Source organism: Balaenoptera physalus, assembly GCF_965194825.1.
Source record: "Balaenoptera physalus genome assembly, chromosome: 10".
Classification (NCBI taxonomy): Eukaryota; Metazoa; Chordata; class Mammalia; order Artiodactyla; family Balaenopteridae; genus Balaenoptera; species Balaenoptera physalus.
In genome coordinates, this window is record NC_138889.1 from 78186848 (window position 1) to 78201666 (window position 14819).

The 14819-nt window shown below is 40.7% G+C and overlaps 1 protein-coding gene across 3 annotated transcripts in view; it reads left to right on the forward strand.

The window, feature by feature from the left end:
- The window catches only part of NELL1 (neural EGFL like 1), an 856536-nt gene that overhangs the window by 764378 nt on the left and 77339 nt on the right, over positions 1 to 14819 (forward strand). For 2 of the 3 annotated variants that reach the window (XM_082476604.1, XM_082476603.1), the window contains exon 16: positions 4717 to 4857. The exons of the other annotated variant lie outside the window; for it this stretch is intronic. In XM_082476604.1, coding sequence (XP_082332730.1) covers positions 4717 to 4857 — 141 coding nt within the window. The remainder of the gene's footprint in view (positions 1 to 4716; positions 4858 to 14819) is intronic. 3 annotated transcript variants of the gene reach the window in all.

Sequence of the window (14819 nt, forward strand, 5' to 3'; positions counted from 1 at the left end):
GGTCATCACATCTATGAAGTTTGATTTTGTTATTCCTGATCTACAGATCAGAAAGCAAAAATTTGGAAAAATCTAAACAATATATTAGTGTGTTGTTGAGCAGGAGTTTGAAGTCATATTTGTGTTCAAAGCCAATGTTCTCAACCATGGTTATATGTTTACATTCCAGTTGCCCTGATAGACTCTAAGTGTCTGGAGTACAGGGACCTTATCTTTTTCATCTTTTTATCATAGGGTGGAATATAGCTTCATACAAGTATGCTCAATAAACTTTTGTTGAATGAATGAAAGCACCAAAAGTTTTTCTCATGGCTCAACCTACAAATCCCTAGAAAAGATATAATCAACTATTTCTCTGTGAACTTTAACCAATTAATATGAAATACAAAAGTATCTCCTTGGAAATAAACTTTGAGAACAACTTTATTTTGTAAATTTTCAAATAGCAAATCTGAGAGAGAGGAGATCAGATGAAGGAAGAGATTCATCCAAGTCAAGAAACTAGAATTTTGCAAGAATCCAAGGATGTGTTTGCCAATGACTTTTTTTTTTTTTTTTTTTTTTTTTAATTTTTATTTATTTATTTATGGCTGTGTTGGGTCTTCGTTTCTGTGCTAGGGCCTTCTCTAGTTGTGGCAAGCGGGGGCCACTCTTCATCACGGTGCGCGGGCCTCTCACCATCGCGGCCTCTCCCGTTGCGGAGCACAGGCTCCAGACGCACAAGCTCAGCAATCGTGGCTCACGGGGCCCAGCCGCTCCGCGGCATGTGGGATCCTCCCAGACCAGGGCTCGAACCCACGTCCCCTGCATTGGCAGGCAGACTCTCAACCACTGCGCCACCAGGGAAGCCCGCCAATGACTTTTGATAGCAAATTCACTGCACATTCCAAATAGGGTTAAATATGTTGCTTAGGACACATCCTATGGAAAAACCTTGGGTTGTCCTCTGTTTTTCATGCTGAATTAAAAACTCAAAGTACAAGTCGGATTCTTGATTGAAGGCAACTTTAACTGTGTGTGTTTTGTTGCCTGAAAATCCCTAAAGATTAGAGTCAGGAGCAAAGTCTTAAAAACTGTATAGTGTCTTTTAGAGGTAAATAAGATGTAAAGATTAAACTAACCCCATAATATTTAGTTTTGTGAATTGACATTGTATCTTTGTGATTTGCAAATAGCAGGATCTCTTGTGGTACTTTGAATCTCTATTATAGCACTTTTTCATTGTTCCTTATGTTCGGTCCTTTGTCATTTATTTTTTCATTCATTCATTCCCACAGACTTGTACTGGGTACTTTCATATTGCTTGACATTCACTTATTATTCCAAGGAATGTAAACGTAAGATGTTGTCTGTATCCTTGGGAAGTCTGCATTTGAGGGATGGACACAAAAGGGAAATACTGCTGTGCTTAAATAGATGTGTGTGTACATAGTGAGGCATTAGGGAGGGAGGACCTGTATGTCTGGAGGAGTTGGAGAAGGTGATATCAGTTAGGGTTTGAAGGATGAGTGGGTGTTATATACTTCTTCCTCTTGATCGAGAGCTCCTGCGTTTCAGGAATCACATCTTCTTCACTTTTGCATCTGTTTTGCAACTGCCACAATACAAATATCATCCTTGACACGTATTTTCAGCTCAGCCAATATTTAGAGAATTGAATAAATACATTATCTTGGTGTAAATCTTCCTTTCTCCATTCATCAATGACATGATGTGATAGAAGAATGACAAGTACGGGTTCTAGCTCATTCTGAACCTGGTTTCACCATATGTTAGCTGTTTGACCTGGGCTATCATGTGATTCATTATGTAGCAGACACTTGGATACAAAAGTGAATACTATAGGTTCCACTCTCAGGAATCCTCCAACATCTCTTGTTTCCTCTGCTACATTTTCGGGTCTGTGCTGGATTAAACTGAGATTTAAACAAAATCCTGGGATTTGTTATAGGAAGGAAAAATGATTTTTTTATTTGTCTGTTTCCTTTGCAATGTCTGACACCGTGTGATGCACCCAGGCTCACTGTGATTTATCAGAATTCCTTGAGACAGGGGGCCGGATTCCATGGTGAACTCACAGAGACCCCGTTCCCAGAGCATCTGTCTTGTTTGTTTGCCCGTAGCAAGTGCTGACTGGGAGAAACAAATCTCTTAGGACAAAGGCAGCCACAAGGCATTTAACAGTTTTTAAAGTCCCCAAAGTATCACTGAAAAGCCTCCAGGTGTTTTCTGTATTTGGGTTTGTGGTTGTTGCTTTTAATACTACTGCGACTATACAGAAGAAATAGCCAGTTTTATGAACACGACGAAAATATAAGCACCTCTCAAGTACAGCCTGGTTTCATATGAAATGAAACTGTTGGCTTCAGTTATAGACCTGGCCCACGAAATAGAAATGTGCAGCCTTGTTTGCAGGTGCTACTGTGCCGTGAGCCCTGCTTATTCCCAGTGAAGCCCCGGAAGCTGCTGTGTGCAGTGCAGCTCCCAGGCAAGGAACACCTCCACTACTTTTCTAATTTTCAGTATAAGCCAGGAATACCCCAGTGTCTCTGGGGTAATTGCAGATGTATAACTTGACTGGTTGTATTCACTCCCTATAAGAGTCTCCCATGCTACACAGATAACTTATATCCTGCTGGATTGTGGAAGCTTTTACTAGTTTCTCTTATTTCATTTTGGGGAATAAAACTATATGTGAATCGAAAAAAAATATTTGCACATCATTCAGTACTCCTGCCCCTCCTAGAAATTTCCTGTAGAATTGAGAGCAGGAGGAATTATTTGTAAGATGTTCAGATAATTTATCCTCCAAACTGAGTTGGTTTTGAGAGTGAAAGAGGCAGCAGGTGACAATGAGACCAACCAGGACACATGCTTTCTTTGGTTATTTGAGAAGTTTTGCTTTTGTATGTCCTGGTTTCCTGACACACTAACTGTGGCTAGATGGTTGTTACCTAAATATTGTCATTAGTCTAGAAATCACAGGGTCTGTGGGGATCATGACAGACTTTCTGGAAGCTTTGGAAATAAATGTCTGAGGCAAAATTTATTGCTGCTTTGTTACAGAGAGTTATCTTTCAGCCTCTCATAGAGAAGTTATCTCTGAAAATCAGTCTTCTAGTTATGTCTGTTCCTCTTGGTGACCTGTATTTAGAAATAACCAAACTGACTTCATAACTTAGGGCCCGGTCCTTCCCCTCTGTGAGACATGGCCTCAAGTCACTTCTCTGTTTCAATTTATGAACATTTTAGTGATTCAAGGTGTGTCCCACTGAACCACACACCTGTAAAATTTCAGCAATGAAAACATAGTTGTTGAAATTTTATTGTTTGGAGATTTATAATAAATGCACACACAACCTGACTGCTATAGCTGAAGGTGCTATAGAAGCACTAGGTCCTGCGGCCTGATTGCATTTAGAAACCTGAGGGATGTATGTCTGTATGTCACAAGGGCGACATGAACTTAATGACACAGCCATAAAGGAAGAAGATGGCAGTTGGCAGAAAAAGGCCAGGATGGAGTTGCCCAGAATAAAGAGCTGCACCTTTCCTCTCTTTACTTGGCTGGAATGCTATGAGATGAGACTGGCAGGTTTCAAACTACATTCACAGCCTTGTGCACAACTCAGGACTTTTCAGTATAATAGATACACTGGTAGCTGATGCCTACAGCAGGGCACTGCTGAACAGGACTCCAAAGTGCGTTCTATCCATTATGTGTTATATCTTAGTATTAATTAAATTTCTATTTGTATAAGACTGCTGTAGTTCAGGTGTTTCTAGGAGGACTAGGGGGGGATTCCCAGCCAGCAATGGCTGTATTCCAAGAAATAATTACCTGGAGAGATTCTGTAAGATGAGCTGAGCCTGTCATGACGATTGACAGATCATCTTTCTGCAGTGGTGTCACTTTCCTTCAGCTCAGAGGCAAGCCTTTGGGCTAGAGAATCTGTGCGTGATCCAGGCATTTGCTGATAGAGCAAATACAGCCCAGAAAACTTCTTTTCATCAGGCATGATTGAAGAATGAGGAGCTCTGATTGACTATCACAAATCAAGTCCTTAAGCGAATCAGCAGTTTTAGAAAGAATTAGAACAGTGGTTCTCAGACTGTGCTCCCCCAAAACTTAGTTTCACAAGATATATCCAAAGACAAAGCATTCCTTGGCCAAATAAATTTGGGAAACAGTGCGTATTATGATTCTCCTAAGTTTTGCAGGGCATATAAATATGATAAGTCTCTGAGACTGAAATCTATAAAACATTTGTGTAACACTATTTAACCTAGAGTTTCCTGAACTTATTTGTTCACAGATATTTTCAAAGAATACCAATTAATATCTGGGATTACTGTACTGAAATCACTGAATCAGAGAAGAGTCATATACTCTGAATAACAAAACTGTGCCAAACATCCTCGATTTAGTTTCTGGTGATTCAGAAACTAACACAGCATGTGCCGTTAGGAATGTCTTCATGACCATCAGTTCTCATTCATTGTTCAATTTATGAGAAAGCATCCAAAAAATGAAGCTTTCTGTTTGTTTGGATTCTAGAAAAAAAAGATGGGATACAGTTTTTCCTGTAACTTTATTTTAGGTGACTAACCAGTTTTAGTTGATATGTTGACATGAGCATGTTTTAGGTGTTTATTGAAAGGTTAGTGTCAAAAGAAATTAATGTCCTGGTGGGCTTGTGTTTTTCTCTGAGGCAGATATTGATGAATGTACAGAGGGGATCATTGAGTGCCACAACCATTCCCGCTGCGTTAACCTGCCAGGGTGGTACCACTGTGAGTGCAGAAGCGGTTTCCATGACGATGGGACCTATTCACTGTCCGGGGAGTCCTGTATTGGTAAGCAGCTTTCAGCCATGCCCTCCATCCATCTGGACCTTTGCAGGAGGGGTAGCCTGCTTTGGTAGTCTGTTCAGCTGCCAGTGTTAAGATATGACCCCTCACTGGTTAAACTCATCAGTTTTCAAATTTCCTCCCTCTACAATTCAGGGATCAGGCCAGGGATTAGGCAGTGCAGGGTTTTAGTACTATTATACAGAAACTGGGGCAGTCAGAGGACAAAGGCTGTGTCTGTAGGCTGTGGCTTTTAGTTCTTTCTGAAGGAAACCATGATGACTTGCTGGAATTTTTCACAGTTTAAGATAGAGCTTTGGGAGAAGAGGAAATATTGCGGGACTTAGAAAGTTTAGTTTAAATCTCAGCTCTTGTACTACAGAAGTCACTGTACCTCTCTGAGCCTTCTCCTGTGAATACATAAAAATGTGGATAATAATGCACATATATTATTAGATTTAAATGGGATACCATAATATTTAAAGATTATAAGCTTTGGATTGATGCACAAATATGATAGAGTCAAATTAACCTTATTATTGTTGCTATTACCACTGCTATCATCTTTGCAAGGTCTCCTTGAATCACTTTTCTGCTTGCAGTTCTGTTAACTGCTGAACAGAGGAAGTTAACAGATGGAGTTCTTCCCCTTCAAGACCTTATACCTTTCATGAAATCCAAACAACTGATCAAAAATGTAATCGTTTCCATGAGAACCTTGGCCAATCCCATTATTTCATGCCATGTGGACTCAGCTGAATTCTTAATGCTGATTTGGACAGACCCAGAGGGCAAGCATTCTGACCATGGGTTCTCAAAGTTCAGAATGCTGAATTAGAAAATGGAAATTTGACTTTGCTCTCTGCATATCTATCTTATTTTTTCTAAAGGTTGCTCCTGAGAACCAGTCAGTGTTTTTTACAACTCTTCCCCTAAGATTGCTCTGAAGCAAAGCTGAACTGGGGAACAATAGGCACATGGCATGAATGGTCCATTGCAATGTCAGCATTACTGCTGAGAGGCACGCAGTGTAGTTGTTGGAGGCATAGACCCTTGAGCCAGACTCCCTGAAGTCAAATTCCAGCTCTGCCATTACTAGGTAGGTTGCAAGGTCTTATCTAAACTCTACCTCAGTTGTCTCATCTATAAAATGGAAATGTTCATGTTCCTGCATATTCAGCCCTCTGCCCCACGTCTATCCGTGTTTCTTTTATTGTTAAAACGATGATTTGCAACCTCCGGGAGAGGTTTGCATCTATCCTGGGTCTTCATATACTTCCTTTACACATGGCCAGGAACTTCTGTATGTGTACAACTCAGAGTAAATAGATGTTATGTGAATAGGGATAGATCAAATGGCTGTTGTTGGATAGAAATATAGAATATTGACATATGCGGTATTACATTTTGGGGCTAAAGATAAAAATTTCCTTTTTAAAAACAGTACTTAACATCAATAAATAGGTGACTCTTAGCTTTTTTGTGCATAAAAGACCTTAAACATGACTTAGTTGATCCAATTTGATAACTGCCTGGACCTGCCATGGTGTCGCACACTTCTGTGCCTTTGCACGGGCCGACCCCTCTGACTGGAATGGAACGGAGCTCTGAGTCAAGGAGCTCCTCTCCTTGATCCTGCTGATTCACATGTGAAGTTTTGTTCCTTTTCCTAACTTCAGCTCATGTTTCACTGGGACCCCATGAAGCATTCTTTGATGTCTTCGTAGGAGTTATCACTCCTCTCCTCTCTAGCTCTAGAGCTTTTACCCCGGCATATGTTTCTGTGGCTTCACCTGTTGCACTACCATTCAGTTTATTTGCTCTTGGACTAGTCTGTGAACATGAAATGAGGTTTATTCTTCTGTCTCTCCAGCGAGACCCTTTGGTAGTTGGTGTGCAGTAAATGAGAAGATGCAACCACAGTTCATGTGTCCAGTAAAGAAGTGCAATCTCAGAAAGGGTGACACCTTGCTTCCAGCCACGTAGTTTGTTTGGTACAAGTCGAGACTCAAGCCTAGCTCATCTATGTCCCAGATGCTGGGGACAGTCCCACTTTATACCTATTGTTCTGATGTAATTATCAATCGTGCCCTGTCACTGTCATAAATGTCCCTGTTAGAATGACAGATGTCATGGTCACCTCACCTGCTGATTTCTCTCTGCCATGCTGAGTGACGTGCCTGGGGAACAAAGCTCTGCCCCCCCCCCCCAGGGATGCACTTTCTTCATCCATGAACTGCTTCCTGCTCTGCCCAGGAAAATGTCGGTGAACTGGATTCCTTGGCAAGGAACTAGGGTTGCTTTTAGTAGTAACATATTTTCTGAATTCGCTTTCATTTCCTCACCTGTAAAAATAGTTTTGTATATGGGTCTTACTAAGAAGAGAAATCTGACCATCATTTAGGTTATATTTGGTAGTTGAGAGCACTGTTGGTTCAGAATATTTCTTGGTGTAATAGATGTGTAAATCTGATCATGTCACTTTCTTGTTACATCCTTCTAACGCCTTCCCATTGGATGTAAATAAATTTCTAACTTCTTTGCATGGTCTTCCTCCAGGCTTTAGGTGACATTGTCCCTGCCCACGTATTGGGCTTATCTCTTATGTATGTTAGCCTTTCTGATCTTTTCATGCCTTGAACATGACAGTGAACTCACCCAGTTTCAGGGCCTTTGCCTTTGCTGTTCTCTCCGTCTGGAACACTCAACACCTGTTTCCTTGCATGGTTGTCTTTTTTTTTTTTTGAAGTATAGTTGATTTACAATACTGTGTTAGTTTCATGTGTACAGCATAGTGATTTGTTTTCTTTTTCTTTGCAGATTATATTCCATTAAAGGTTATTACAAGATATTGGGTATAGTTCCCTGTGCTATACAGCAAATCCTAGTTATCTATTTTATGTATAGTAGTTTGTATCTGTTAATCCCATACTCCTATTTGTACCTCCCTCCCTTCCCTTCTCTTTGGTAACCATAAGTTTGTTTTCTATGTCTGTGAGTCTATTACTGTTTTGTATATAGACTCATTTGTATTATTTTTTAGATTCCACATATAAGTGATATCACATAGTGTTTGTCTTTCTCTTATTTCACTTAGTATAATATTCTCTATGTGTATTCATGTTGCTGCAAATGTCAACATTTCCTTCTTTTCATGGCTGAGTAATATTCCACTCTGTGTGTATATATGTATGTGTGTGTATGTATATATATATATATATATATATATATATACACACACCACATCTTCTTTCTTTTTTTTTTTTTTAATTTTTATTTATTTATTTATTTATTTTTGGCTGTGTTGGGTCTTCGTTTCTGTGTGAGGGCTTTCTCTAGTTGCAGCAAGTGGGGGCCACTCTTCATCGCGGTGCGCGGGCCTCTCACTGTTGCGGCCTCTCTTGTTGCGGAGCACAGGCTCCAGATGCGCAGGCTCAGTAGTTGTGGCTCACGGGCCTAGCTGCTCTGCGGCATGTGGGATCTTCCCAGACCAGGACTCGAACCCGTGTCCCCTGCATCGGCAGGCAGATTCTCAACCACTGCGCCACCAAGGAAGCCCCACCACATCTTCTTAAGCCAATCATTTGTTGATGGGCACTTGGGTTGCTTCCATGTCTTGGCTATTGCAAATAGTGCTGCTATGAACGTTGGGGTGCATGTATCTTTTTGAATTAGAGTTTTCATTTTTCCAGATATATACCCAGGAGTGGGATTGCTGGATCATATGGTAACTCTACTTTTAGTTTTTTAAGAAACCTCCATACTGTTTCCACAGTGTCTGCACCAATTTACATTCCCACCAGCAGTGTAGGAGGGTTCCTTTTTCTCCACACCCTCTCCAGAGTTTGTTATTTGTAGACTTATTTTTTCATTTAATTCTTAGCTCGAATGCCACTTGTTTGAGGAGACTCTCCCTGACTATTTTATCTGGGGTAGTTGCTTCATTATATCTCTCTTTTATATCTTTTATAGCATTTTTTTGGTTTACAAATTTATTGTGTATATACATATGTGTAATTGTCTCCTGCCACAAATGTACAGATTCTCTGAGGGCAGAGACCTTGTCTGTGTTTCACCACTGTACACACATTTCATCATGTATACACAATGTAGGCACAAATTAGGCATTCAATGCATATATGTCAAATGATTGAAGGAATAGATAAAACTGTATCAGGTCAAATTTATTTTGTATTTGGTTTGACACAACTAGTTGTGTAGATTGCAGTGAGTAACATAAGATGTTAAATATCACAAAATCATGTGAGTCTTTCGTTTCAGAAACATAATATTTATTAAGAACAACCATTACACCAGTACTGGGTTAAGTCTTCTGGGAATATGAGGATAAAGAAGATAAGATCTCTGTTCTTGAAGGATTTATAACTTGAAATATTTTGAATCATAATAACCTATCTTAATGGCACTGAACATTAGCACATAAAATAAGCCCTAAATAACATCAGCTTACATTTAAAAGAAATAGCAGCATCTAAAACAATCGTTTAAAAAACTCTTTTAAGTGTTTTAGCAACATGCACTCAGCTATGCTTTTTCCCCAGACAATAGCAGGGATGGCATATGTTGGAATCTAAAATATGGCAATTATAGGCTTTCAGGCCAACAGTCACCTGCCACTCCATGCCATTTTTTGTTAGATGAGGTTAACACCTGCTCTACTGACTTCATCAGTTACTGGAAACGTCGAACGTTACTAACATCATAAAGAACAGCACCCTTGCAAGATTTACTGTTGCCTCTTTCTGCTAAAGTAGATCATATAATTGAAGAAATGACTAGTCTAGGTATTGTAGAGACAGACGGAATCGCCCTTCTTGAGAAGCTTATCAGAGTCTCCTCTACCTCCCTCTTTCTCTCCCATTTGCTTGTATATGTTTATAAGTCCGGGAAAGATGGGCATAAACAGGTTTGCTAGCTGGAATTTGTAGACGAAGATGACAGGGATGCCTTATTACTGTGGGGTCCGGTGCGCTTTGTGTTTGGATGCAGTGGTGGGAGTTCAGTGACTCTCGGTTTTCACATAGAAGCTGTGAGCAGTTCCTTTTTATCTGGGCACAGTTATCTGGGTCATTTAGAAATGAAAACTAGTGTATAATCAACAATGCCATGTCTAGAGAGCAGGATTTTACATATTTTGAAAATGAGATTCAAATTCCCTTGGATGTCAGTCTGCCTCCGTGATCTTGCTTCTGCCTTTGAATCTTTATTTTCCTCTGCTCCCTCTCATCTCCCACATGAATCCTCGGGCCTCCGCAAATATTTCTTCCACCCTTCCCAAACCCTGCAGTCTTTACTCCTTTGCTTGTATGCTTTTCCCTGACCACCCCTCTATCCCCATTTCCACTTGTCAAAATCCTGATGAAGTTTTACGCCCTAAACTAGTGATTCTCAAATGTGTTTCACAGTAGATTCACGTGAGTAGCTTTTTAAAAATACTTATAATGGGGCATCACACACTGGGAGAATCTGATTCAGTTGGTCTGTTATGGGATAGATTGAGGTCATTTTTTTAAGGTCTACAAGTGATTAGAAAGAATAGTCAATTAACATAGAGAACCACTGTCATATTTCTCTAATAATAAAAAAAAAAAAGGCCTACCTCTTCTATGTTCTCATAGCCATGTGTTTGCACGTGTTGTATGGAATTTATCAGATTAAGTTTGTTGTTGTCATCAGTTCTTTATAGCCTGCAGTACAGCTGAGGTCTTTTTGTATCTTCTATAGATTTGTATTGAATTAAATTGTACTGTTCATGCAATTTTGTCATTATTGTTATCAAACAAAATTTTCAAATCCTGGTAAAATCCATTTTGTTGATGACGGACTCGGGGATAACATATAGCTCCTCCTATGGGACGCAGCACCTCTTGGCCTCCCATTATTGCCTCCTCTAAAGGGACTTGGTTGTGTGACGCAGGTTCCCAGACTCTGGAATCTGTTTTCTGGTCACTGTAAACAGCCCAGTGAGGATTTACTTGTCAGAGCAGCTGCTGCAGCTGACGTGAACTTGCGGAGCAACGTAAAACCACCAGAGAATGTTCCACTGGAATCTCTTGGGAAGGAGATTTCACTTTTTATTGATTGAAGCATCAGGGCTGATCGAAGTGGTCTAAGAATGATTTGGGTTCTGCTGTCATTGCCCAGTGTCTAGTTCTCATAGGAGTGGAGATTTAAAAAAAGGGCTAGAAGCTGGAGATGCTCCCTGTGACAAACCTCACTGCAGGGGGTGGAGGGTTATGAAACCTTAGCCCGTAACAGTGTGATACAGGAGAGGCAGGTTTCCAGTATATACTTATAGGATTGTTGGGATTCAAATCCCAGCTGGGCCGCTTTCTAGCTGAGCCACATTTGGCAAACTATTTAACCTCTGTCTCTAAACCTTAGTTTCCTCAGTGTACAATGATTAAAATAATATATCCTGGTGGAATTTTTTATAATATAAGTGTTCCTATATGCCAATATCCTAGCAAGTAGTAGATGATAATAGTCAACATTTAACTCCCCTTCGCCTAAATCTCTCATCTGTCAAATGAAGACAGCAACAGTGACACTAATAAGAGCCAACATTTATTGAGAGCTTACTTTCTGCCAGGCACTGAGCAACTTACAGAAGTGCCGACCTCATAAATTGCTGTGGAGTAATTGTGAGGATTAAATAAGCTAACATAGGAAGAAAACATTCAGCACTTGTGTTTTTAAGTGCTCGATAAATGTGAGCTATTATCATGAACTGAGCACCTACACCCTGTGCCAGGGAACTTCATGCATTACATAATTTAGTTCTCACAACTGTCTTAGGAGGGAAGCCCTTTTACTGAAGATGAGGGAAATAAGGTACCAGGGATTAAGATAACTTGTCCCAAATGCCACAGCCAGTAGGTGGCACACAGAGGCTGTAATCCAGGTGCCTTTGATCCCAAATCTTCTTTCTGCTTTTAGTATGTTAACACCGTCGAGCTGTGTGGAAAGGAGAAGACCTGTGATGAGCCACAGGCAGAGGAGCTGCCAAGCAGAACAGCTAGAGGTCAATGGGACACAAGGCAAAGAGCGAATGAGGGAGTATAACTGAGACCCAGACAGAGCTGCTATATTCTGTCTGAATCAAGAGCATCGGGGAATTGCTGTATCCGAGGGACTCAAGGGCTGTGTCTTCGGGCCCTCCTGCTAGACCAGGGGCAGGATGTCAAGGTGGCAGGTTCTTGACAGGTAATCTGATAGCATCTTAGCCTTAACAATAGTATCACCTGGCTATCCACTGATGCGATTACCTTCCCTGCTTTTTTTTTTTTTTTTTTTTTTATTTTTGGCTGTGTTGGGTCTTCGTTTCTGTGCGAGGGCTTTCTCTAGTTGTGGCAAGCGGGGGCCACTCTTCATCGCGGTGCGCGGGCCTCTCACTATTGCGGCTTCTCTTGTTGCGGAGCACAGGCTCCAGACGCGCAGGCTCAGTAGTTGTGGCTCACGGGCCTAGTTGCTTCGCGGCATGTGGGATCTTCCCAGACCAGGGCTCGAACCCGTGTCCCCTGCATTGGCAGGCAGATTCTCAACCACTGCGCCACCAGGGAAGCCCTTGCCTGCATTTTTGATGATATGAATCCAGAGTAGAAAAGGAAAGGAAGGGGTGGGGAATAAAGGGTATGAGAAACGGTGGTAAGTAGATTTTTAACTAATTATATTTGTTCTTTCATTCATTCACTTATCCCCCACCGCTTGAAAGTAATTAGTATATACAAAGAACACACATTCAGTAGGGGTATTAAAATAAAAATATTTGAAAAATACAGAAAATATACTAACCATGAGAGTTAACAAAGACGTTTACGAATATCCTGACAGGCAGAGCAAAAAGGAAAGCATGATTATATGAACTGGTCTAATCTGAAAGGAGTTCGCATAAAAAGTCTTTAAGCAAAAAGGCTCAAATGTGCTTTTTCTCTGTTCCAGAGCAGAGACATGCCAGGGTGGTGAAAGCATCTTTGTGGACCAGAGTATTTCAAGCTAAGAAAGTTTCAGAGACAGAGGCATACACACCAATCTCGGAACACTCATTGGATTTTCTCTTTGCCAAACAATAAAACCCACCCATGCATAAAGTATTTTCATTGAAACAGCTCCTGCCCTAACCTTCCTTGATAATATTTAATGATCTCTCATTAACTTCAAAATTGATATTTGTTGCCAAAGAACTTTAGGTTTGGTTTTCATCCAAGTAATGAATTATCTACCATTTAAGAGACTTCCCAAAGGCAGACACCACCTGGCCATGTCGCTGTTTAAATAGCTTTGTGCATCTAACTAGCAGTGGTGTGAAGTATGTGGGGCTGTGGTCTGCGGACTCAGAGGAGCTCAGTTGCTTGGCATAAAATTGCCACCTTCAAATGGACAGAGAGACCAGGGACAGACACCACCTGGGTATGGAATGGATGTGGAATAGGATTGGTATAGTCAGGTCACAGGATGGAGAGGATAAGAACAGTTCCCAACATCTAATAGAGGGGATATTCTGGGTCCCCCAGAAAGGGCCTTACAGTGGATATTAACACACAGTTGCAAATGTTAAATCAGATGAGAAATGTGTCCCATCAGACCCTCTGCAAGTTTCCTGCTCCCCTTCAAATCCAGCCATGCATATATAAGCCTGGAGCTGTTTAACTGTAAGTTAAATTGGATATATTTTGGGGACTTCTCAAGGAAGGCAAATGTTCCTCCTCAGTGTTGGTGATAAACATTTCAAAAATATAATTTCACAAAATGATGTCAGAATAGCATTAATTGCACTAAACTCAGGCGTGAACGCAAAGTCCATTGATCACCCTCTGCCTACCTGGACTGACACAACAGGCCTATGGGATATTATCCACTTCAGCTCTGGAGCTGAAACAAGACATCTCAGGGAATTATTCTAACAGACCTCAAACTAACGATAGGGTCTATCCTCCAAGCCACCCCTGGCCCTGATTAGTATCTTTGCAGTGACAAACACCTTCCTAATGGAAGCTGTGACCAGCCATGGAACAGATAAAACAACTTGGAGCCATGCCTTGAAGCAATGCACAGTGCATGGAGAGCCAGGGACCTCAGTTCTAATCCAAGTGAAGATCACCTGGGTGATAATGAAGAGGAGGAAAACTAGAAAACTATTAAAAAACAACTCTTCACAAGGACGTCATGTTATACTTACTATATCCACAAAAATAAGCCTGCTGTGGTCTTAGCACTAAGTTAGGTGATACGAAGGATCCAGAGAATTCAGCCCTAGGGACTTTAAAACACCAAGTTGGAGACAAAAATCAACATACGTGAAACAACCAATAGCATTCTGATACAGGTTATAATCTTATAATTAACTGTAAAATTATAGGGTCAACACTGTATGTAGGTGATTAGGGAGGAGTGCGCAGAGAGGATCGGAGAACAGTCATGCCAGATTGCATGGCGGTGACGAGACTTGAAGGGTGGAAGGGTTTATGTGGTTTATAGACATGAAAATAAATATTAATAATAGGGAAGACTGATTACTTCATGTTCTAGTCACTCTACTAAAAACTTCACATTTTCTAACTCATTTTATCCTCAGAACAACTTCATCAGGTGGGAATTTTGATAGTCTCTACTTTATGGACAAAGAAACTGAGGCACATAGATGTTCCATAAATTGCCCATGGTCATCCAGCTATTAACTGGTAGATTTCTTCTTCCAGAAAGGGTTAATCAACATCCTTTCTAGGAACTGTGTACATGCTTAATATTTTTGAAATATTAAGCAACAGGAATATTGCTTGCTTTATTGCCCACTAAAATCTTGCTGCAAAAAATGGTACTGTAAAAGCCATATTTTTATTTATTGAATGCCAACTGTGTGTCTTTTCACTTTCAAAAACCCCTTGTAGGTAGCAAATGAGGAGAAACACATCAAGCAGTGCAGCCATGTGTGAAAGAGCCCATGTTCT